This window comes from Molothrus ater, chromosome 5, assembly GCF_012460135.2.
Source record: "Molothrus ater isolate BHLD 08-10-18 breed brown headed cowbird chromosome 5, BPBGC_Mater_1.1, whole genome shotgun sequence".
Taxonomy (NCBI): domain Eukaryota; kingdom Metazoa; phylum Chordata; class Aves; order Passeriformes; family Icteridae; genus Molothrus; species Molothrus ater.
Genome location: NC_050482.2, coordinates 12,236,606 through 12,263,929, shown reverse-complemented (window position 1 = coordinate 12,263,929; position 27,324 = coordinate 12,236,606). Strand labels below are relative to the sequence as shown.

The following is a 27,324-nucleotide window of genomic DNA, read 5'->3' as shown; positions in this document are numbered from 1 at the left end:
CATACTCTGGCTGTTGACCTTTTAAGCTTGTAGGACAATGGTTTTTAAAATGCTGTAGCATGCATACTGTGTGCATCCAGTGTGCATCCAAGGGAGTATTTTTTCCAGTGTGAAATACTACTTCCTATAGTGAGAATAAATCTCAGTCAATTTCAATCTGTTTCTTGTCTGCAATGTAGATAAGATGGCTGGATGAGAGAGAAATTAAGTCACTTACAGAAATGGATTTGTGGCATACCTAATGGCACAATTAGGTGTCCACTCAGGCCATATTCATATCAGAGACAGAAACATTACAAGGCAACACAAAAACCTATGCAAAACACAGCCTTCCTCCACAGGCAGGAATAGCCCTTTGGTCTTAATCTTAAAAATGAGACATTAAAGACAGTATGCATAGGGTAATGATGGAAAAGGATGGCATAATTCAAGTGTCATTACACATCAAAGATTATAAACTAAAACTTGGATCCATGAGTACTGAGAAAGTATGCCTTGCTTTGCTGATGTCATTGACTAAATATTTGAATCAAAAAAAGTTTCTCTAAATATTTGGTTTTGTATTTAGATTATCTCACATGACCAAATCTTATCACCTGTTTATTATTCATAACATGTTGGATAGACACATACACCTGAATCAGTCATCCCCTACTCCCTTTATAATCAGTCAAGCAGCAAATGTACTTTTGAGATATACTTAGATATACCTGACTTATTTGAAACATCTACAGTGGAATTACATTAATAACATCGTAGAAAAGTCCATTTCTGCACAGGACTATAAAAGGAGACATGATGACCAACACAGACATAATAACTGCATTCTAGGTGCGTAGTTAGTCACATAAATTCCCTTTTCCTATGAATAGATGAAAAAAAAAAAGAAACAAAACCCTGGTTTTCATCTTAAAACAGTTCTCATATTTGTGTTAAGATATGATTTAGCCATCTCTTAGGTAGAGTAGGTTTGAGTCATACATTTTTTTTCAGTTATTTTGAATCAAGCAAAAAAAGTGAACTTTTAAAAAATTTTGATTTTTTAGTCTCACAATCTTGAGTTATACTCATTATTTCTGATGTACAAAAATTTATGATAGTAAACTCACATTTGTTCTGTACCATCCCATCAAGTTTAATGACACTGCAGTATTTCCAAACATTTGTTTTAGTCTTGGTAATTGTTCTACCATGAACAAAACACTCTCTTTCTCTACCTTGCTTTCTCTAAAGCATCCAACCACTTCCTGCCCCAGCAGCAGAGGGTTAAATGTTACTGCATTTGGACCTAGGATGCTGTGTCACTGAGGCAGGGGAACGAGCTGTACCTCAGTGTTTGGCCTGAGACAGAGCAGATGGTGCAAATTCACAGTGCCTTTATTGAGCACTGAGCTCAGTGCAGCATCTCCTACCTGCCACAGCCATGTGCAGGAAACAACCACAGCTCAGTTAATGTACCAGAACTTGTGATGCTATCATATTGATCCATGTTAAACTATCATGTTTTGATCGTGAATCAATGATCTACGAAGAAAATTTTCCTCAGAGAGAGCAATTATCCTCTAGGGCTTGAGTATGTTGCTGCTTCAGGTTTTTTTTGCTACTGTCCTATACTCCTTGCTGAAATATCTATTTTGTTGTCTATTATTACTCAGGCTTGTTCAGCATGCTGGATTTCACACTCCACTTCTCTCTGAAGACTGGTGTTCTAAATTGTTTTCCTCTAGAGGGTGATTATCCTGTCTTTTTCAAAATAAAATTCCACCTTTTTGGGGTTACATTAACACTTCTAATTCTCCCAATGCTCTTTTTTGGCTATGAAATGCTTCCTAATTTGTCAACTTAATAAAAAAATATTGCTTTCTCCATTGTTCAAGATTCTTAATGGTCATTAAGGACAACCAGATTTAATACCAGTGAATACAACAATTAACTTTCTACAAGTCCATATACTATAGTGAGTCTAATTAAATTATCATCCTAATTTGGTTTCATTCCAAAGAAATATCAGATTCTGTCTCTTGTAAACAATTCTTTTATATATATATATATATATATACCTGAAAAATACTTTATTGACTATGTGCCATTATTGATTATGTGACTATAGATCTCCTATAATCACCTGAAGTTTGCTACTTCTGCAATTTGATATAATGATACTATATTCCTTATTCTAAGGATTTTTAGGTATTGTAATGATAAACATTTGGCATATGCAAACACTAAAGCTTCACATCCCAGTTTCTATTCTTCAGAAGTAAAGTAGTTGGTATTTTTGCATCTTTGTGCATAGAATCCTTTTCTTTTTCTTTTGAAGCACAGTACATTAAGTGACATATGAATGACTTTAGAGAAAAAAAAAAGATTTTTAATTAAAAAAATCCAATCATTATTTACTTCAGGTAATAATAATTACGATGGATGCTCACCTCAAACCACCAAAGAAATTTTGTTTGGCTAAAATAATAAAAGCTATGAAATCCCTGTCAAGTTTTTAACTCTTTTTCTGTTCTTATTGCTTCTTTATGGATGTCTTGACTCTCCCCTTCCAATGGTGAACATTCAAACTTACTGTGTCAGGCTGGTGAGAAAAAATGAGTTGCTAAAAGCTATTTTTTAAAATCACAGAAATATATACCATGGATCTCTGTTACCAGGAAAGAAAATAACCCCAACAACTGTTGTACAAAATTTTTACAATGAATGAAAAGGAGGCAAAATGACTTAGGAAAACCAGTAACCTTGTAAAGGGCAAATAAATTGCTCTGAGTTTGATCTACATTAATGAGTCAATACATACAACTATATCTAAAGCTTGCAGCACTGCTTTGGGACTACATGAGTTTGCTGCAGACACCACACAAACTATTATGGGGTGAAAGGTCTGGAACTGGCCTAGCTTTACCCTTATACAGAGATGGGACCATTGACACTCAAAACACATAAAGGAATGTACAACAAACTGTAAGATTTTGCCTAGGATACTTAATTACAGACACACTTTTCCAGAACCAATGGTGTTACTTCCCACAACATGGAAATTAATTTCCAATCTAGCAAACAAGGATGTAGTGAGTATATGTATGTCTTTATGGTTTAGAACCTTTTACACACATTTTTGTAATTGTACAGACTTTCCAAACTTACCTCCTCTATGGATAATCAAAGAAGTTTCACTTCCAACAGGACATTCTTTAAGTATATCCACTACTTCTGCATGGCTCAGGTTCTGTACATTCTGCTGGTTGATCTCAACAATGAGGTCACCTTCACACAAACCAGGACATCCCTGAATGTCTAGAATTTGCTTCACCCTCTGTCCTGTAGGACTGTCTGCTATAGTGAAGCCAAAGCCCTGGGCCCCTTTCACAATGGTTAAGGTCATGAGTTCAGCTTGGGTGGCCCCAGAAGAAGCCATTGATACATTATCATCATGGGCAGGTGGTGGGAATGTGCTATCAAGCTGACTATCTGCTGGAATGGAGTGCAAGGAGTGTGGTGGTCGATCTGTTACGTCTGGAACAGACTGAGAAGTCCTAGAAATGTATTCCAAATAAGTTTCATAGTTATGTCTTCCATTTACCACTACCGGAGGCCTCTCCATTACTGCAAGGGGTGGCACCATGCTGTTGGCAGGATCTTCAGGATCAAAGGGCAAAGGGTATCCACGACATAGCACCAAGTTGACACTCTGACCAATAGGAACAGACTGGAAGAGTTTGACTACATCTGCGTGAGTATGTCCAAGGACACAAACTTCATTAATATAGACAATCACATCACCTAGAACGAGAAGAACAAACAGTGACAACATGAGACAACTTCAATTGCTGCATATGCAGTACATTTTTTTTAAAATGAGATAGAAGCCTACTAAAAAAAATATGATAAATTCAATCAACATACTGACTCATATAGGAGAGACAAAAAAGTAAATTTTGTCTGGCAGTAAATGTAATACAAAGACACAATGACAATACCAGTTATTTTCTGTGTAAGCTCACAGATGGAAAATTTAGATGGATCCAGACATTCACTTTTTCTTGACATTTCCTCCCTATTTTTCCAACTCCTTTCAGTGCAGTCTCTATAGATTACTTTTTTAATAAGGTAAAATGAACGATTATTTGGAGACTGTGTTGTCAAAAAATACCAATGTTTGGTGAAGAGTAAAAGAAAAAAAAAAAGTAAGTATTCCTGGACTTCAGAATCAATGAATACCAATTCAAGACTGTGTATGCATGTGCATAAGGAAACAGTTTTTGCACTGATCATGATATTGACACTTTCCTGTTAAAAGTGATTACTTGCCATCAGCTATTCAGAACTGCTACTGTCATTTCCTATTCTAGGCATGAAGTATCTCTCTTACATAATATAGAGATGTTTCACGGCATTTTGTTGTAGCCATAAGGCTCAAGGACAATGACACAACAAATTTTTTGGTAGGTTCAATAGCTTCACATTAGAAAAATCTAGGCAAATAGATGAAAATCAATTTAATATTTTCACCTAAGCAGCTGGTCAAATAAACCTAAAGATATGACCTTTACCTTCAAATCTTGTCTCATGTATAACAGACCTACTAGTCTGAGCATATGGAAGCAGAATTCTTTAAGTCAACAGGCTATTTATGGATCTCCATATTGCCCATGCACCAACCATCTACTGTTATTAAAATTCTCAGAAATAAGTTCAAGATTCTTCTTGGTGTTAGAATAGATCTATATATTTATAGCCATAAATAATTTTTTAAGTACTGTTAAGGCACATATTAAAATAAAAATGAGTTATCAGTGCAAACAATATTCAGAATAGTTTGATGACCCACATTCAGTTTTCACTTTCATAAAAAAGTTTACACCTTTATAGAAAAAGAAAAGGATATTTGGTTGGAGAACTCTAGAAGTTAAAGTATTTTTCTAAGTGAAGACTGTCTTATTATCCTATTATTAATCACCAGGATACTATGAGATGTCTACAAGGTACACAATTAAAAAATTTACACATCACAACACAAGGCTTTTTAAAGGTATTTGAAAACTCAGCAAGAAAATGAGAATGATTTAGAGAGAATGAGGTGGTTTGGGTGGAATTGCTTCAAGTGTATTTATGTAATTATGTCTTTCAAATACTTCAATCAAAATATCTAATCCAGCAAACAGAGGATAAGAGCATCATCAAGATGCCAATGCAAGGGCTGTTTCTAAGTGAGAGCAAAAGGCAAAGGCTGTTTCTATGTGAAAATGAAATGGTCAATTCCCACATGATCAGTCTGTGTAACAGCCTGACAGTAATTAATTGCATATGCACAAACTGTGATTCAGAGGAAGATTTCTTCAGAGGCTGCCTAGGGAAAAAATGCTAAGGAAGTTTGTTTAAATGATTGTGAGCATTACACACATAAACCTTAGGAGCTGCAAATGCTTTCTTAAATGTGCACCATAAATAGATTCCAAAACAAGCACAAACAGTAATGTCACTTCATAGGCACTGCTGAAAAAGCTCCAATGCTTTTGTCTCAAGCAGCTGAAAATAAAGCCATTTTCAAAAGTCAGAATTTAAAAGAAAATATGCTCCGTACAAATTGCTGTGGCAATGGCTGCAATTCATCATGATTTGCTCATGCCCTGATATAGAAAGATCTTACCTGCATTCTCATCCCTGGCTCCCACATTAGCAGTGAGGCTGACATTGCTCAGGACTGCTTCTGTTAAGCTGAGAGCTCTTCAGTGCATGCTGCTGTTTCAGTAACTATGCTTTAATAGTAACCTTGAGACTTTTTAATCCATGCAGTCTTTATTTCCCTGAGAGCTGGCAATGCAGCTATGTGGTGGGAGGAGACCAATCTGTTTGTTCATCCTCTCTTACAATACATTAGCAGAGTGCAAAATGAAAAATGCAATTTTTGTGTTGGGCGAGTAAATCATTGCCTGTTTTCAGCCCCTCACTTTAAGTATTTGGACAGGATTAGCTAAGATATAAAACTTAAATCAATATGGTTTCGATATATCAGAAAATTACATAAACTAGTTGACATTATATAGAACTGTAGTGAAAAGAAATTAGCTTTTGCAAAAGGAGTGCAGTCAGGAAACATACACGCCAAGTAGTCCCTTTCCCCAGTCACTAAACAGGCAAAACTGAGCACTAGAAGACCTTGGGTAAGAACTTCTTCAAATAACAGCCTTCCATTATCCCTCACAGGCCAGCAGAAAATCCTTCAGCATTTCCTGAATCAATATCTTTAAAGCTCTTTGTTGTTTCTGAGGTATGACATGGATAGCATGGCTGGGCAGATGCTGAAGCTGTAACTCAGGCACAGTGGGGCTGTTTGGGACCCACCTGCCATATTGTCACATGGAGAATGGACAGTGTGATAAACACAAGGGCATGAGTTACTAAATTCAGCTCCAAGAAAGAAGTTACAGTGGGGCTGCAGTGGGGAGAAACAGTTTCAGATCATGAGAAAGGAAGGAGTGAAAAAGGGGTTAATTTCAGAAATCTCTCAACTGTACTTTCTCCAAACCTAACTCATTTTTCCAGGCTGAGAGTTCCTCATTGCTGACACAGAGAGAAGTACTCAGCATTTGGTAGGAAGAGAGAGATAAGAGCATTACAGAGCCAGTGCCATGCTAATGCAAAGTTCAAAACCTGCCTTCTTTAGGAAACCTCCCTTAAAGGTTCCTGTAGCATCTTTTCTGCCTGTTCTCCTCTTCTGCTTCTAATAATAATGGGTGCATATGGAAAAGCATAATAGTGATCCACTTTATATCTCCTGTCTGATTTTCTGAGCAAGCCATAGTCTGCCTCCAGAAATCACAGTTTCACAGTGAGTGGGTATCTTTGAAGTTATGCAGAACATTTATATTAAGCATCAAACTTTGCCTGACTTTTAGAATTAAATTTGCTAAAATGACTGGAGCTTGCTTACAGCTTGCTGATTGAGCTAGGCAGGGATCTCTAGAGGTCAGAGTGTCCAAACCCTGCTCAACCAGAATCCCTTAGAACCAGTTGCCCAGGATCATGTCCAGGTGGCTTTTGAAAACCTTCAAGGGGGTAGACTTCACATCTTCTCTGGGCAACCTGTGTCAGTGCTCAATCACCCTCCCAGCAGGAAAGTGTTTTCTGATGTTCAAAGGGAACCTTCTGTTCACTCAAACACTGTTTGAGTGTTTCCCATTGCCTCTTTTCTTGCCACTGGAAAGAATCTGGCTCCAGCTTCTTTGTACAGGTATTTATGTGAATTGATAAAATCCCTCTGAGCCTTCTCTTCTCCAGGGTGAACATCCTCTCTGTCAGGCGCTCTCCAGTTTCATCTTCCTCACTAGCCTGTACAAACCGTGCTCATGCCACCCCAACCTCATCTTACTTGAGAATGTTCAGGGATGAGGGAGCCCAGAAGGGCTGATCTGATCTGTGGGGAAGGCATCTGAATCAGACTCTCTAGATGAACTGGCAGGTTTGATAGACACCCAGTAGACAACAGATACCGTGGCCTACCTCTCAAAAATCTACACTGCCACAAAAACAGAATCTTCAATGTCTAAATTCAGCACTAAGTTGAAGAATCTTAAAGAATACTGACAGCAAGAAAATTTGTCAAACTGTCCTAAAGTTACCTCAGATTTAGTTAAGGCTCTTGCATTTAACTGAAAAATTTAGGAAAATGGGTCTGGAGGGGACTCCCGGGATGTCTGAACCTAGTCCTCTATTATCAGATACAACACAGTATGTTACACTTGATGAAATTTTATGTCTTCTTCACAGAAAAAAACATGAACTCCCATAATATTTCATATATTTAACTAGCTGGTTTTGCTTATTAAAGTCTGCTGATCATTACTTATTGTCATGTAATGTTAATTGACTCAGTGCCTGAATATTTGATTAGAGGTTCCATTTTGTTACTTATGTATTTCAAAGCAAAAACCAGATCTGTACTGTCATTATCTTTAGTTGGATTAGTAACTGGTGAAGAAATTTCTGAGCTTCAACATCTTTTAATGACAGATTCTGTTTTACATTTGTCTCTAAAATAATGTTTCAGAATTAAATCTGACACCCTGGGGATTTTCCACAAGCTTTAAATCTGAAAAAAAAAAAAACCAACCTTTTTCATGCTTGAAGTGCTTGATCCAAACAGAATTTGTTTTATTGATATAACTTGTTTAATCACAAATTATCTTATATTTTCAGGCAATGCTACCAGCTCTATTTACCTCCTTTCTGAAGAACCTGTACTATTCAGTTTACTCCAGTTATTGTTTTTGATAGGTTTTTGTTACCCCTGGGTTCTCTGTGTAAATATCTTGTAGGTAAAGTTTGTCCATTTTCTTACCTATGTTCCCACTATTTGTATACAAATATTTTGCCTATTTCTTCTAGTTATGCTTCTTGTACACTTAGATTTCTGGCTGTACTTCAGTGAATTTAATTGCCTACTAGACTGTCATTCTCATTATTAATTAGAATTCACTAAATTTTGAAGTATGAATGCAAAGAAAAAAGTGCAGATCAGATCTTCAACTGAAATTTAGTAGAAATGTCTCCATTCTTTCTGACAGGTTTTTGATCATGCTCTTAGTGCTAGGTTTATGTGCTTAAAATATGACAGAATGCTGTGATTTGGGGTGGAGGCAGCTCTGCTACCCCCCTGCAGCCAGCACAAGCCAATAGCAACAGTGCTAAAACCAGCTCATGGTTTGGCAACTCAGCACAGGACACACCAGCTCTGCAGGACTTGGGCAGCATAATTTTTTGCTGCATTTATAACCCACATAAGCTCTGCTAGCTTCTCCAGTATTATTTATTCCCACTTGCATTTCTCACCCATATAATCTAAATGCTACATATGCATACTTTGCATCACTTTCAGAGCTAGCAATACATGATTACTTCATCGCTGAAGCTTTCCCTTCACCTGCCCACCCACACTCTCTACTGTCATTACCAGATATTTCTGTCACTTCTCAGCAGTGACCTTGTCTTCTCTTTCTGCAGAGTGCTGCAAGATTGCTAGCACTGGAGCCTGTTAATAATGAATTCAGAGCACGTTTCCAGTAGCAAAATATGAAACATGCGGGTAATTTTAATAACAACAGCATGCGATTGATGGTCATGAAAGAAGCAAAGATTTGTAAGAAATGAGCCATTTTCACATTCACACATACACTTACAAGCAGCAGTAGGGAGAACTAGTGTGTGAGGCATCCTTTAGTTAAACAGTAGCAGACAAACTACATTCTGAAACTTTGAAACTCAACTTCCCTCCACTTGCCACAGATGTTAATCCAGTGTGTGAATAAATAATTTCCATTACAAATGGCCAGAAGCATTTTTTTGGCTGTAAAAGATTCCAGAAAGTTCTGCATAAACAGAAATTCTCTGATTTCTTGTACTCTAACTTGCCACAGAACTCTGTAAAACCTATTTAGCTCTAGCTGCTGAGATCTGATGGCCTGACTTTTATGGGCAAAAGATAAAGCCTGGGGTCCTGTAGCTCATGGTAGCCTGATTAGTCTTAAAATTAAAAAAAAAAAAAAAGAAAAAGAAAAATGCCCTAATTTTGTTAATACTCAGTATAAAATTACCCTTATTTTTAAATAAAAATTTTGGAATTACAACAACTTCTTAAAGGAGATTGCAGTGTGAGTTGACTATTGCCTATTAGTACTGAAATAATTAAAACACCTGCCAAGAAAATACTTAGTTCTTCTAAAGAGGAACATTAGATTAACTGCTAAAACATATCAAAAAGGCAACCTGGGGAGAAGTACATGCATTCAATAACTCAATAACTACAGCTGCTGATGAAAAGAACTAAATTTAAAACTGACCACGTTATTATCATCTTTGTAACAACTTTCTCTGATAGACAGTCCTGCAGCAGCCACAGTGAAATGAAAAGAGCTGCTGGGAGACATAATGGGCAGCTGCCTCTGCATTCAGAAATAGCTTCAGGACCACTTGCTGGTATATGAGAACACTAAATAGTCCATTAAAATATCACTGCTCATACTGACATGGAAGACCCATTTCCAGGCTTCATCACAAACAGAAAGTTTTACTTGTGTTTGACAGATAACCACTCTCCACAGTTCCTTCTTTCACTCACTGAACTCTGGGAACTGAGGTTCAGTGGGAAAAATTATCACATATTATAATAATAAAAGTTATTACCTATTTAATCAATCATTAATGATGATTATTATAATTTATTAGTTCTTTAAATCAGACAAAAAGTCAAGCCAACATGTATTCCTAGGCATTCAAACAGTCAAACTGGCATAAAATAGGCTTAGATTTTCCTTTTTCTGAAACCTGAACAACAGATATAGATCATCTGTTTGTCAGATTTGAGCCAGTACTTGCACAAACAGCATTGTAGAGGTGATAACTTGGGCTAAAATCTGTTCCCATCACTGGACTTCATCATTCCTATCATGAAGGACTGAGCACTGGCTCTGAACTTTGCTTCAGGGGCCAACACAAATATGTGACACAGACACTTGTCTGCAACTTTACCCAAGACTCAGATCTGTTGAGAGAGCAGGTGCCATTTTTATACAATAAATTTTTTAGAACCCATTTTAATTCTACTGTGACCCAATGCATATGCCTAATTAAAAAGCTGTCTATTCAAAATTTTTGTGCTTTATCAGCATGTATCATGTAATTACGCTCAGGCAGATGTGGATTAGTAGAAAAAACTATTTCCATTTTATTTGTATTTTGCATATAGTGGTAAAAGCTATTTAAATAGAGGCATTTATTTGGGAGAGAAATAAAATACATTCCAGAAAAATCTAAAGACCTTGATTATTTGCTGATCTAGTAAACATGAAACATTGTAGACTAAAAAATGTAAGTAATGCAATAGCAAAAGCATACTTAAATGAATGCTGGTCATAAAGCACTAAAGAGTAGGCAAATTTTCTTCCTAGAAACAGTTTTCACTTCTTCAAGCATCTGAAAGCATAGCACGGATGTTAAAACTGCTACTTTACAAAAATGTAATTACTTAAAAGATGGTAAGTATATTGGAGGCAAGACCACATGAAGAGAAAAAGGTCCAATTTTCAAGGTAGCCTCTTATTTACAAATTATGTAAGCTTGTTCTGTCTAAGCTTTGCTTGCAGGAACTTCTTGTGCATCCTGAAATGCCTGGTGTGAATGAACTGCGTGACAGAGCGTCAGTGGATCTGAAGAGAGAGATAAAAAATGTATGCCACGTTTGCATAGCTATTTGGGATCACTTTGGAAGGTGTCACTGTGTGCAGAGGCTCAGGAAGAAATGAAACCCTTCTTTTTCTTTAGAAAAAGGAGGTCAAAATTTACAACACATTTGCTTTTGTACGCACATTTTATTTCTGCAGGCAGCGCATCACATTTATCTAGGTAATGGCTCCCAGGAGGAGGAAAGTAGCCCAGCCAGCCTCCCAGCAGCCTAAAGGCAGAAGGGCATGGAAAAGCATGATGTAAATACCAAGCTGCCCCTGTGCCCCACTGGGAATCCTGGCCATGTGCCACCTGTCCCTGGTGGAAGACATTTTCAGCAGCACTGTCAACTGTTCCCCATTGCCACAGCTGATTCCTGACAGAAACTGCCAGGAAGGAAAAAGGGAGATGGATGAGGTGAGAATTAGATGGAGCATTTTTAAAGATGCTGCAGCACAGTGACAAATGCCTTCATATGTTGAAATATAAATATAAATGTTACTGGGAATTTTTAGTAATAGGCAGTCATGTGAACTGAAATGGTTAATAGAGCTATTTTATTTCTTTGAGTAATGCTAGCACCATGAGGACAAGAATAACTAGCCACATACTGAATTAGTAATTTGTGAAAGCAACAGCACATTTTGGACACTTAAAAAATATGTGCAAAGATAGATGAGTAGGATTCATCTCTATTTAAAATCTATAGAGGTACAACTTGAAAATTCATTTCTATTTTAGAGATATTATGGTTTCCAAGGAGATTCCTTGCAACTGCAGTGGGCATTACTGCCAGAAGTGGGTCAGTTTTATAACTGATATCTATTTGGTAAAACTATGATTTTCATAATTGTTTGATCAATACTTTGCTTTTCCTGCTACACTCGCACAGTGCCCATCCAGGTGCCTAATTCCCCAGCTGACTCTCTGAGACCAGTACAAATCTGATTTGACTATCAGTCAGGTTATTAATTTAATTTAAGGCTAGGAATTACAGCCTTGATTTGTGGATGTTTTGTGTATTCATTGCTCAAGTCCACATTCTGCTGACTGAGATCAGCGTGAGCTGCCAGCAGTCAGTGTCCTTATTTCAGATCCAAACCGTGGATGTGGAGCCAAACACCAGGCACCAAATCTGAAGGTGCTGCTCTGATGTATTGATTAGAGACATTAATCTACAATAATAACAACAACATGTATCCACATTCTTCCCAAAAGAAATGCTTGCTGCTATCCCTGATGCTACCTTTTATGCTAAAAATTCACTACCAAACTTTATGCTGAAGAATCTGACTGATTAACATCTTAATCATGCCATTAGTTGCAATGAAATGTGTGCTCATTCACTGCTTCACCCTAGTTATTGCAGCTTCTCCTGTCATGCCAAACCAGAAATTCAGAATATATATATATATGCACTCCTTGCTGTAGATATATATAAATCCTCAAATCTTGCTCTATCTTTAAAGTAGTCAACTGGATTTAACAAGGTCAGCACCTTTCAGAGGCAGATATTTCAAAAAAAGGTCTGGATTACTACAGATTAATGCTTTTAATCAAAATTAAAGACAGGAAGCATTTTATCAAGCAGAAATTAAATGTATCAAAACATTTCCATCTAAATAAAGGCATTTTTACTGATATTCTACTACATATAAATACCTCAGTGCATTTGAAATGGAGCTATATTTGATTACCGATTCATTAACGTATGCTTATACCAATGTACGGCTAATATATAACTAATTTTCTACTCATAAGTTTTATAAAAGTCATTCAAATTTTAGTTTATATGGGCTTATTTTATATATTACCTCTATATTTTATTTCTTTTCTGATAGCAAAATTATCTACAAAAATAATTACCTTAACTTCAGAGAGCTTCTCACATAATTTCTATAACAAAAGATCAACTCAATAGTTTTTCAGGCATGTATGAATATATTACTTGCTTTAAAATTGCATGGTAAAGATAAATAGTTCCTTTAGGTTCTCTAAGGTTTTACAGTATTTTTCCAGGTTAATAGAGGGTAATGTATTATCAAACTGACCTTCCTTCCAAGCAAATGTTGGTTGCCTTAATATCTCTAGAGCCTCTTGCACAGCCAAGCACTCATTTTCAAGGACAATATATTTTTACTCTTTGCAAAACAATTTAACACCTTCACCACTGAGTAATTACTTCACTTTCAGCTCATTTCTGAATACTACACTGAGTATAAACTACAAAGTTCAGCTTGCATAATATTTTTTTTGTAAGGAGGCAAAATCATTAACACAAGCCCCACCAAGCTCTTCCTTTAAAACTGCTTTAAAACAGACAGAAAACTCCAGCCTTATAATAGTTAGGAAAAGGTCACTTTCTAGCCTTACAGCTTTATGGCTAAGAATCACAGTCCCCTTTTATGAGGATTATCCTATCTCCCACTAGCTGCTCTTCCTCCTTTTATGTCTCATCCACCTTCTCTATTTTGTGTTTTGGTTTCTGAGAGAGAGAATTTTTGGTGATCTAATATGGTTTATAGCACTGAAAAGTCTCAATATTGTTGGAACTTAATTTCCACTATAGTAAATATTTAACCAATTACAACACCATTACAGGGCAAATACTCCATCATTTTCCATTGCATTGTAGGGGTTTAGTTGGATGTTTGGATTCCAGAACTTGCCACAGACTGCTGCAATATGGATATATCAATTGCTGTTCAGTAGTCAAATCTTAGATTTTATATATAAAGGGGCATTAACCCTGTAGTGTATGAGAACAACCAAAGCTTCTCCTTTAGCAATGACTTAATTTTCTGGGTGTCTATCCTTATTAATTTTTTAATTAGCTAATGAATAAAAGTAAATTAAAATGTGTTATTATGAATAACTGTGATGCCACATCAGACTATTTGTTCAGACCATGAAAAAGCAGTCTCACACTATGTCTGCCATCTCCCAATGCTCCCTGTGAATCAGCCCACGGTAATTAAAAAGCCTTTCCCAAAATTATCATTGTATCTGACTTTTCCTCAAAAGGCTATCACTTCATGTCATTTGCTTCCACACAATATTTCTATCCTGCTCCTGACAAAGCAGGTGGCACCATCAGTCCTGAGAATGTATTGCTTCTCTGTCCATCAGAAACTGATGGACATTGGAGATGGTAGCCATAGGCTTTGAAGGTGATTCTTGGAAAAGTTCTCTCAAGCATATTATATGCACAACTCTTTGGAAAGCCTGTAAAAATGGTGTGAAGTGGGACAGCCACTCTGTAAACTTCCTTCTAAGAAATGTTGCATGAGCAGTGCACAAAGAAGGGCAAGAATGCCTTGTGTTAATGGTGCAGCACACAGGAGGCAGGGGATGACTAAGGGTGAGCAATGGATGAGTGAGTGTGTGTGATGTGGGGCTCAGGAATGGAAGGAGCAGGAGGAATGTGGGACATGAATTCCAGCAGCAGAGTGAGAGAGGAAGCAGAAATTGCTGTGCTTTGTTCTTCCCTGCCTTTAAAAAACCCTAACTCCTGCCTGTCTACGAGCCCTGTCCTGCTTCAGGAAGGCAGAAACAGACTGGAGTTATACTAGTGGATCCTGCTCCAAGAGCTGGTGTTTTTAAATGGAGGGCAATTTACATTAAAACTCCTTTTGCTCTTTCTCCTTCTTATGGCATTTTAAGGATGAAATTATTAATTTTTTAGACTTGTGCATACAAGCAATGCTCACATATAGGCACAAGCAGAAAATGGTTTCCAGACAAAAAACAGGCAGGTGTCAACTGCTTATATGTCAACTACAATTCTTAGAAATACAGTTAAATTACACAGTCATTATTTCCAATGGGGATTTTATTCAGAGAAACTCCAGCAACTAAGATCAAACTAAAAAAAATGCAAACAACCTTGGGTATAAAAATGAAAGTATGGCTTCTTGTCTATTTTAGCTCTCTCTGCTTTTACTACGAACTACAAGCTCAGAAAAAACCTCAAGATTGTCTTTGTGAATCACTCAAACCAAAGATGGGGCTGCTGACACTAACAAGAGAGACATCACCATAAATAATACTGTCCTAACAGCAAAGTTAAGCATTGCTGGGTGAATGAATTCAGTGTTTGTTTGACCTAGTGCATTTTGATTTCATGGATTTTATGATGATATACCAAAGAGTATACCAGTTTATACCAGTTCAATACAATTAAAAAATCAAGAAGAATAAACCAATTCACAAAATAGAACAAGCTTTTACAATAATTGATAAAAATGTACTGTTATAATTACAAAATAAAATTTGTCCCTAATTTTATTCCTTTAATAGTTGATACATTATGTTTTTTGCATAATTTTGAAACTGACAGTCCTTTAGCTGTTCTCAGCAAGAAAGCCTCAAATTGTTTAGCATTGAGAAATTTTACATACATAAAGATGAACCAATCAATCAATCTATTAAATGTCTAGTGAGCCTGTAATACTGTAAACTTCTTTTGAAACATTTTCAAGGCTTTCAGCATTAAATAGTAAGTAAAATTATAATTAAACACTGTGAAGAAACAAATTCTGAAGAGCTCTATCATTTTATTTTTATTGATATTGAAACTATCCAGTCTTTTCACTCTCCCTCCAAAACCACACATATTTTTATCTGTTATGGCAAAACTATTGTAACAGCACTCCCATCCAAGGAGTAATCTGATTAACTGAGACTGTGGAAGAGGTTTATGAAAAAAAAAATGATATCATGTTTGTAATGTCCCTATAGCACAATTCCTAGCACTACTTCTATGAATCATTCAATATGCTTGGGATAGCTAGTGTGAATGCTTCTCAGGATGCTTATTTGTTATGTGACAGACACCATAAAAGAGAGGACAGTAACTCTGATATTAGCAGTGACCACATTTTCGTTCTCTGACTTCACTGTCCTCCCAGATTTACTGCAATGAGCTGCAAACGAAATGCTGAATGCCACAGTTCCACCTAGCAAAACTCATCTAAAAGGTACTTTTTGAAAACAAAAGTATGTATTTTCACACTAATTCATATAGCTTCAGCTAGCTTCAAAACCAGTAGTGATTTAGAAGGAGAGTAAGTGGTCCATCTACTCTAAAAACTGGAGACCATGTTCTGGATTCTGAGGCAATCTGGAATTTATAGAACAGCAAGCATAGCTGTTTGTCTGGTGCAGAGCTTCTGATGAGCAGAGGTGGCACATTTTCTTCCAGCTGTGTTCACTTGGGTTTGAAGGCACAGGACAACCTTCACCCTGAGAGAGCAGAGAGCACCTGCCCACATGTCCAGTTTCAGGCTGCTTCTATCAGAAAAAGCCTCATAGCACCAGAGAGCGCTCAAAGCCAGCCTAGCACAAGGGAGTAGTGGAACTGATAGTGTCAATTAAGCGATGGAAATAGAGAAAAAACAAATACTAGCAGCAATGGAAGGAGGAATATAATGATGTGAAGAAATGGTGAGACAAATCCCTCTGACAGTGCCTACTGTCCCCCAAGCTGGCCAAGGCAGCTGGAAGGGCCTTTCTGTATTAGCACAGTCCTTGCCAGTCCATAGATAATCTTACAAAGGGCATGCTCCCCAAACCTACTAATGGCTTTGTCCTGTCAGTCAAAAAAATATCATCATTAAAATGAGTAATAGCACACATGAGGTTCAGGTCCAATGGCAAGCCTTCTGCATGCACAGGGAAGAACTATTTGCACATAACAGATGTGCTTCTGTTCCACTGGAGTCTATACAGGTCCTACTTTGGATCAGAACTAAATATTTCCCCAGCTCTCTCTTACCCACTCTTCTTCACCCCACATTTCTTCTACTGAAGGATTCTTACTTGCCCTCCCCCCAGTCATAAAAAGTAGAATGAGTACTTATCTGTATAGTTATTTTTGTGTAGTTAAAGGGAATCTGCAAAAGCAAGACTGTTTAAGATGAATGATAATATATTCCTCTTTTTCCCTTGCACAAATAGAATCCTTTTGGGAAGGATGCTCTTGAGGCATAACAAGGACTTTGAATACCTAAGTAAGACCCAGATGTGCTTAGATACCAACACAACAAGTGAAAGAGATTAAAAACTGTTTCCATTAAAAGAGAAATTAGTTACATGAGCATTCTGCAATTTCCTCAAACCTCTCACTCTCCCAAATTAACAGACAGATGCACTGCCTAAATCAGACACAAAAATACGAGGTGTGCCTTTATCTAATGGAAGGATAATACTGTTGCACTAAATTGACTGAAATGCAAAGATATGAAAGAAAAAGGAATGAAAATTATATGAGCTTAATGTGATTTTTCTCTTTTACACATAAAATGGAATATAAGAGAATATCTAACTCCATCACTAATAGCAATAAAATAGTAGGGCCATGAGAAATTGAAATTACTCTGAAGGAGTAGGTTTGATATTTAGCCTGTCCCTAAGCCCTGCTATTGCAGGATGCAAACCAAGGTCACAAAAATGTTGTATCTCACGTAATTTCTAGTATTTGGGAGAAGAACTTGCTGTCACTGCAAGAAAGAGTAAAAATCTTGCTGCAGTCACTTGAAGTGGATGCAATTATACTGTACAGGTATCGTGCATCACTCTGCTTGTCAACTGGACAGGGCTGCTTGCATTGCCATGGGACTGCTGTCAGAAGCTGATTAACCACACTGCCTTTCTCCCTCCAGCCTTGACTCTGAGAGAGGTTGTTTCAAGTGTCTTTTCTGATTTCTATTATGTACTCCCAATTTGGGGTGATCTTCTGGAAAATGATAGATTAAAGGTTGTCTACATTGTCTTGATTGCATTTGCATTGTGCAAACAGATTTTGATACAATCTTTACTGAGATCACACTTTGTATTTTATTCTCTTCTATAGGGTCTTTGTTCTAGCCCCTCCTTTTCCCCACACTGGGCCTGGCTGTTTCCCACAGCTGTTTTCCAGTTATGTGAGAGAGAGGGAGAGACAGCCAGCCTGATGTAGCTTGCTATGGCCACTGCCAGTACTGCACAACTTGACTGGAGACCCAAATCAGGGAAAGCCTGGCTTTTTCTGCCAGCTCGTGGTAAAGCAAGTTTAACACAGAATTTATACTGGAGAAAAAATAGCAACTGCTTCTGACACACACAGGCAAAATGAGACTAACATCTATGTGTGGTTATATTTTTATGTGGAAAAGATAAAATTCTATATACCTGGGATCAGGCTGATCACACCTAGCTTGGGGTTAGGTAGAAGATTTTTCTCAGTCTGTGGCAATATTTCTGGAATAGGTAAATTAAAAAACCCTCTAAAATTTAGAAATATTGTGATTTTTTTCACTAAATGTTCTTAAGCTCATAATATTTTCAATTTGAATTTTTTTTACTATCTCCCAACATTTTTTGAAAAATATTACTTCCAGTTGACCTGAGATTAGAAGTATTATGCCCTAGAAAACATAATCATTACTCTTGTAGCAAAAAAAGAAAGGATTAAAGTATCACAATGCTGCTTTCAGAACCGAACGGACTATTGAAAGATAGTATTTACAACACTGCACAGTTTAAAATAAAAATCCATCCGCTCAGCATCTTGGCTGGACTGGAATTTTTGGCATAAGCAATTGCTCAAGTATAATTCTTCTTATTATCCCTATTTCCCCAAACAATTCAGAGCTACTTTTTCAACTGTGCTAGAAACAGTTGAATCTCTTATATAATAGTCAACGGCATTTTCTTTTGATGCAATCAAGTTTGGCCTAAAAAAATATACTCTTGTCTGGTATGCAGAAAATAATTGGAACAAGACAAACTAAGAGATTAAAAAAAAATCTGCCAAAAAATTGAAGTTTTTTTGAACGCTGAGTAAGGATGCTGCCATTGTGACCTGTCTAGAAAATGACCAGAGATGATATGAGTGTTTTCAACTTCTCCCATCTGTGTTAGAAGTACTCCCTCCCATTAAAAGAAAGAAAAAAAAAACCTTCTAAAGTGATACTAAAAGTACAAACACATAAATGTGATCAATATTTTCACACCATGTGTAGCACTGCTATGTTGCATGACTTTCCTGTGGAATTTGACAGAGGAACCCACCCTCAATCCCACTTGTCAAATAAACAAGGTTGGATACACATGTGGTTTCCAGTGCCAGTGCCAAGGTCTGACAGGAGGCAGTGTCTACTCTGGATGGATGTGTTCCTCTTAAAGTGCCTGAGGAAAACCTGCCTGAGCACACCAGGTTGCTGTGTGGCACATAAACTTTTGTGGAAGTTTCAGTGCAAGAAAGTCAACCAGACTCCAACAAGCAAGTACCAAGAGAATTGGCTGAGGCTCTGCCCAACATCAGGAGAATAATCCTGGTAACCTGCTAGTGAGGGGAGTATAATTAATGCTGCCCCACACATCTACTGTGTCTTTCAGTCCCACACAATGATGCTTCTCCACTTTCCCCTTACACTGTCAAGTTCTCATCATTACCTCAATTTCCACATTTTCGTTTCCCACCTCTTTCTGATGCCTTTTTTCAACCATCCCAGTGCAAAAACCCCATTTTTTTCAGTGCTCTTTCAGCCTTTCACTGTGTTACAGGCTTAGGGCTGACAGCTTCTTCAGAACTGATGGTTCAAAGGCAGATTTCAGGCCAATTATCATGAACTGCTGATAGCCTCTGCTTATTGAGACTTGCTATTTTGCTTATGTTAAGGTGGAATAGAGGAGATCACAAATAACAGAGCAGCAGCACAGTTCAACATGCTTCATGATTTTTAGCCCATGAATAAATTCTCAAGGAACACCTATCAAGACAGGGTGTCCAATATTATCTGACTTTTCCCCAGCAGTACTACAGGTGATGCTCAGTATGGCAGAGAAAGTCTCAGTAAATACTGCATACAATGATGCTGATTTTAATGCAGAAGAGATTAGTTTAATACAAAGAATTTTAATTTACTTCCATTTGGAGCTAAAGAAGAAAGCAATACATCAAAAGGAGTGAAACTGCCAGTGTTTAAAAGATCTGTACTCACATCAGTGCTCTCAGACCTTTCTTGCAGAGCTCCTTTCTTCTTTTCCTTAGAACCTTGCCCTCCCCCTCCTGCCTCCTACACACTCACACACGCATAGAAACACCCACTCTCCAGCCATTTCTAGCATGAAATTACTGCCTTTTCTCCCTGCCTCCCTGCAGAACAAAAACAAATTATGTCATCCTCAGCTCCAGCATATCCTATTGCAGTCGGTTTTCTCCCTGTTCTGCACCCAGTCTCTGGAGATTGGACCCTCTTCTCCCCTCTCCACCAGCCAGTCACCCCCCGAGGCTGACAGCCAAGACCCAGACACCAAAAATTTGTCTAAGCTCTGCACACAGCCCTCACTTATCTGGGCATGGCAGCAGAGCAGTGTTCAGGGCACCCTGGCGCTGCCACCGTGGCACTGCTTCCCTCTGGTACCTGCTGAAGGAGGAGCTGAGGAGGAGCCAGGGGTGCCCATGCAGCTCCCACTGCTGCACACACAGAGATTTTGGGAGCTCAGGGCACCTCGAGCTCCACCTCCATCCATGGACTCAGGGACAGCACCACACTTATGTGATTGCTGGAGGGGAGAAGACATTTTTGGGGCAGAGAGAGAAAAGGCTGGAAGAATTTTTTCCAAGGGTTTCTCACTTTCCATCAGGATTCCCTTCCTGCCCACCTCCTGGTTGGAAAAGTGCTCCTTATGTCATTGAGAAATTTTCATTACAGGTCTTTAAACAAACAAGCTATTTTTTAAATGTCAGAGTCATCAATTACAAAGAGGCAGCTGCATAAGTGCTGGAATAAACCTTGCTCTTCTTATAAAAGCCATGTGAGCAGCTAAACAGGGTCAGATGAGAGGTGCATCTGTGCTAATATCCTGATCCTGGCAACAGACAGTGAAAGATGCTTTTAGAAGTGAACTTCTAATAAAATGGCCTCAAATGTCTCTGTAACTCCCCATTAGTTAAAGGTTTGCAAAGCTCCTCAAATATGATTTATATGCCTGGAAATGTTTTGTCATCTCTGATGCAAAATAGTTTTTTGGATAGTTTTATTTCATGCCATGCAACAAATGATACAAGTCAGAGCACTGACAAAAATATTGATCCATGTGCAATAGAACACAGATTTCTCTTTTAATATATGTTGCACAATTGGACTTTGACAGTATTTGGCCTTAATATCTTAAGCTGAACTCCATTAGGCTTCTCTTCACTTATGTTTTTAGCAGTTATGATGGGAGTTGCTAACTTCAATAATTATAGGACTTTACTAAGTTCTAAAATGATTATTTCTCCTTTTGGATGGGGAAATTCAGGTACACTGATGTAAACTAATACGTTCAAGCAAAATATTTGCTAACGGTCAAGACAGATATTTGCCATTCTAAATGTACAGCAGAAACTGTATCTTAAAACTAATTACTTAATTGATTCTTAATTTCTCAAAGAATTTAAAATTTGTTCTCTAAAATGGTTAAAGGCAAAAAATGAGTGGATTTTTTGAACTCTCAGATTTTAATATAGGTATAGATGGTATTTGGTTGCACAAGTGTGGAGGCAGAGATGAATATACATCAATCTACTAATTTTTAAATTCAAAATAAAAATAAAAATCTGAGTTTCAGTTAAATACTTACTTTTTGTTTTGATAATTGAATGGTAAAATAAAGCCCTATATGCCAAAACAAAAGAAAATCAAACGTGGCATGGCTGACAATATTGAAAAGTACAATTCTAGATTATTTTCATCATGCAATATGAAATTCTCACTTTCCCTGTCATCTTTTTATATAATGACAATCTCTTTCTGACCTCACAGATCACTCTTCTAAAGAAACAAAACATCACTATTTATTGAATGAAATAGTACATGAGAAGATGATGACTATTATTTTCAATGTATATTTTTTTCTGTTCATATAAATAGCCAAATAATGTGAAATAGCTGTTAATAACATTTGATAGAAGAAAAGTAATTTCTGCAACTGCAGCATTTTTGACAGCTACTGAGTTCAGTGCATGCTGTTTACTCAAATGGCAGCTTGCAGAACTTACAAAAACTGTCCTAATAAATGTGAGGATTATGACAATATATTTATCATCTCCTAGTCTATGTTAAATATCCTAGTAGCAGAATCTGCAGATTTTGCATGATGAAGTTCAGACTGAAGAATGAATTTATCGGCTTCCTAGAACTTTCATACTCAAAACAAGTGTTTATTTCAATATTAACACTCAAATTGAATAAAGGTGTATTGGGATGTGATACTGGAGAGAATAAATAATTTAACACTTTTTTGCCTTTGTATGTTGCATACTGAAATAAGTATGACATAGTTTTAGTATCCTTGTCTATGCTTTTGGCCTTTGTGGCCATTTTCCCATGGAGTCAGACCTTGAATTAGTAGGAATATGAGACTGCACATACTTGAATAATTTGTGTCCAAAATGATCTCTCTGCTTCTTCACCTTCGCTCTTTCACATTTTACTTTACCATATTTCTTGATTTCTGTATGATCTCATTTTCTGCTAAAGATATAGCACCTTTGAGCACCAGAATGTCTCCATTTACTCTTTCTACAAGAGACTGAGGCCAGTGTCTTAGGTTATACAGGGTGTGTATGCCTTGTGTTTATGGTTTGTGTTGCACTTGTCACAAGAGAGTGGATTTTTATATTATCATCAATCATATTTCCATTATATCTTCCCATCAAATTACTTCATCATTGGTTTCTCTATCTATAGCAGGTGCTGGAAGAGTTGCTCTAATGGCTTAAATATTAGAAAACACCACATATAAACAGACCTGTACATATACTCTCTCCTGCAGAATATCATTTATGTAACCCAGAATTTCACCTATTTACATGTCCAGTATTTTGCTGTTTCAAGTAACAAGTACACATTGTCATTCTTGGGACTGATAATCACTGATCAAAATATAGTGTCAACAAATGTGAATTTCTTTCAAAATGAAGTGCCAAAAACCATGAGTATTGTGAGCTGTTTCCTTTGTATAAATATGAATTTTATCACAGCAAAAGGAAAGACTGGTGTTCTTTTCAGATTCCTCCTTAATTTCTGTGTAATATGTGGACTTGAAAAAAATAAGTGACTCACTTCAAAATGAATTTTGAAGAAAAGTCACCATAGGAAAGAAAACAAGCTGCATATACAATATTCAATCACGATACTGGCATATTCTTTATGGGTACCAATAATATATGCAGTAAAATATTATAAGTGCTGGAGACAAAAATGAATTTATAATCCCCTGTATATGATTTAACTTAATCATCAAACTTCTTATAATGTTGTTGTTTGAACAGTTAAATGAGAGATAATTAAGCCTTTTAATTTAAAAAGGTTTTTTTGCTTTTTTAAAGTATTCATAAAACCACAAATGTGAGTTTTTGAATTAGGCTAGGGGAAATAAACATCATTTAAATTGTCAGAAAAGGAGTATTATTACAGTAATTAATCAATCAATCACTGCTTACTCTAATAGATGATAAAGAAAACCAAAGGAGTCTATACACAGACTCTTGTTGAAGAAGGAATGAGGTTGTTTAAGCAGGTGTCTAATGTAATTTCTGCCAGCCTTTGCCATTTGAGATATTTGTATGTGACTTGCAGGTACCACACAGGATTTACAAGAGAGGGCTGCCTGGGAAGGCAGGAGGAGGCTAGGTGGGATCCCTGGAACTTTTAATGGCACTGGACACCTATGTCCCTGCAACTGAATTGCACCCACACATTGGCAGTGTCAGTCCCTTCTCCTCCCTGCTGCCACCCTTCTTGGGAATCGATCTTCCATGGTGTCCTGCATTGAACCGCCTCGAGTTCAGGTACTAAGCATAAAATATGAGGTAGAAGATTCCCAAAATGTCTGTGTTATGGCAGACTTTAGAGCTAAACCCCAAGACAGAATCAGAGACCACTGAATTCCATTTGTACTAATAATTGGAGCCCAGAGTCATCCCATGAAGTAAGACAGCATTTGATGTGGGGAGAAGGAGTTCCTAAGAATTTTTTTTTAATTGTTCCTGTGACTTAAACAACACACTGTCCATTTTCAGAAGCATTTTGAAATTCAACTTAGATGCTCTGCTACAATTACTCTTTCAGCTTGCATCAGTAATTTTAATTGGAGACTTCAAGGGAATAGACAAATGACAGGGCTAAAAAGCATCAGACGCTCTCTTCATAGCTCGAGGAGTGTCTGTTTGTAGGCACTACTTCAGGAATGCTCAGTAGCTCGGAGGGGCAGCACAGACTCAAGCTCTGAATCCCTATCAGGCAGAACAGATAGTGACACACGGACTTTTTGCAACTCAGAGAGAACACAAGGATATTGAATATCACACCAACCAACTGAAAAATCTGACAAGGTGCACACAAAGACCTCAGATGTAGACAGCAAAGGTGTGTGGTATACAAAATGTGGATACTTTTATAGTCTAGGCTTGTCTCTGCCCTGGTTATCATTCAGTGAGTACCTCATAATATAGTGAATATCAAAAGAAGAAAAATATGAAGAAAACACTGAAATAAGAATCTCATGGAGATTAAAATTCAGTAACTTTGAGACAGAAGTAGATACCTTTCCTTGTCCTTTGGTCAACATAAGGAAAAATTTACAGATATTAATGTGACTACTGTCTCAAGTTATCTGAAAGCCATAGAAACATAAAAAAATAATGAAAAATTAATCTTAAAGGAAAGTAGCAAAAGTATGAAACATTTCTAGCAACCTAAGTACTACCTTCTTGTCTTTCTATTTACATACAGTGCTCAATGAATTGCCTGCCTTAAAATTTGAAAGAACAAGGGACTGAAAATGAGTCTCTTAATTGCTATTAATATTCATCAGATGCAAGTATTAGTTTTACTGTCATCATCACACATTTAAAACCACCTGCCAGATCCCTTTCCCCAGCTAAACTGAGTCTTAATATATGATATAAAATAAATAGTTAAACTGGAATTTTTTCCTTTGCTTTGTGTTTGAAACTCCTTAAATATAATGTTGTCATACTTCAGCACTTTCCTCTGTGACAAGGAAACAGGAAATTTGTCCTGTAAAATTTAAGATAAGATTCAGATTTAGCCCCCTTTAAACAACAAAAAATATTTAAGAGTTTTGCTTTAAAGAATTCTGGTTACTTAGAGACTCAGGATAAAATTGTGAGGACTAGCAAATTGATAGATTGTTAAAAGAGGGTTAATTTTAACTCTACTCCTCTTGCATAGCTTTCACACTAGTTATATGATGTGCAAGCTTTTATGGTGAGAAATATAAAGTGGATTAAATTAAATGGGATGCTGTGTATTGCAAAACAAAACAAAACAAAAAAAAAAGGTGATATAATTTTGTCTCAGCTATGAACTAGCAGGGCATCTGTTAACTCTGTCCTCATGCCTGGTGCAAAGATCACAGCACTCACATGGTGGTTCCACTCTCCAGGCCCTCATAATCTCCTTGATTTAAAAAGCCAAATTAACTTGTGAAATGAAGGAAGGCTGGTACTGCAAAACCAGGCTGAGGTTTTAACAAACAGTTACTCTTCATATGTCTCACCAAAAATGTAACCAGCACTGCTAGTGGAAGGAACTATTGGTACTGGTTGTACCTGATGCAAATATAGGACTTCTGCTGTGCTTTGCACCATTTCATCATCAGCCTGGAGGATGCTGGAATGCAAACAGTAAATATAACAGCAAATTCACACTGACTGGCCTAACATGGGTGGGAGAAATCATTCTCCACAATGCCTGAAGTAATTTCTGTTATTGCTGCTAGTTACTTTCCAAACACGTAATTTTCTTTCTCTGAACTCCATGGGATGATTAGCCACATATGGAGACAGAGAGAGATGTGCAGTCTCAGCTAGACTAAAACACCAGGTGAAACATCCTAGCTTCCAAATAAAGCAGAGGAAGTAAGGGAAGCAGATAAGCAGATAATACAAGCTGGTTTTATACATGTTGCTCTGCTCTCACAGTCCTGCCTCACCTGGCATCATCTTGTAGCTGCAAGACTGACACTTCATGAGGCTTTGGTGCATATTAAAAGAGCTTTTTAGCCTGGAGATGCATAAGACAAATGAAAAGATAGTCCTTCCTCAGTGGTCCCACTAGTAGCACAGCTTCTCATTTTCCTAACACCATGCCTTAACTTTGGAGCCAGCTTTCCTGGAGCCACAGGATGAGAAGGTGTCAGGCAGGTGAGATAACTAAATTTCAGCCAGCTTTAGGAGGCACTGTGGAAATCAAGACTCACATCTATGTGTCCAACTCCTGGCTAGTGCACCTCTTGAGATGGTGGTAAAGAGCTGGCTACCACAGGAGGGGAATGTTGTAAAAGAGAAGATTATTGGTTGAGTTTTGACTGATAGCACTTCAGAAAGACATGACCTGTTTGAAAATGACTATAGGTAATGTGGTGTGTGGTCATGATACACTGGGTCATGTTCTGAAATTATTAACATTTCCAGATGACTGCCAAAACATAGATTTTAATTTTAACATATTTGCTTCTTTGGATTGAAGGCATTCTTTTTGCATACATAGTTCATCTTTTCTGTTGCTCAAACTAGAGAGCTTGCATCTCAGCTGAGCTCCCATTAGGCGAGATGATGGTTTGTTCACATAATCTGATAATGGATAAACAGGGAACAGAATTAATCATCTGTTTGAACTTGTAAAAATGCATCCTTTTGTAGATATCCCCAATTCCTTCTGTCTTGAGTACTCCACTTTTTATAAAGGTTTTAAGATATTAGCCTTACTGTGAAAAAATATGCATTAATGAAATGAGATAATTCTTTCCTAAGCCTAGTGATATTATAGGCTCAACCACCTGATAATGGCTTTGGGCTTGCTCTTATTCACCTAAATAATAACATTCATGCTTTTGTAGATCAACAAGTGTGGTTTCTCCAATTTTCTCACATTTAAAGTAACCTCAGCTTCTTGAAAAATTCTTCATATGCAGAAGATTGTTATGGGTCTTGACATATGTCCATGGACAGAAGCAAGGCAATGGGCCGCTCCTTCCAGCACTTCTAACAACTCACTCCCTTTGGAGATCTCTGAGGTGCAGTGGAAATTCTGAGTGGTACAT

At 37.2% G+C, this 27,324-nt stretch overlaps 1 protein-coding gene across 1 annotated transcript in view; it reads right to left on the bottom strand.

Moving 5' to 3' along the window:
* The window catches only part of MAGI2 (membrane associated guanylate kinase, WW and PDZ domain containing 2), a 714,309-nt gene that overhangs the window by 118,844 nt on the left and 568,141 nt on the right, over nt 1-27,324 (bottom strand). Inside the window, 1 exon segment of the mRNA XM_054514801.1 lies at nt 3,151-3,786. Coding sequence (XP_054370776.1) covers nt 3,151-3,786 — 636 coding nt within the window.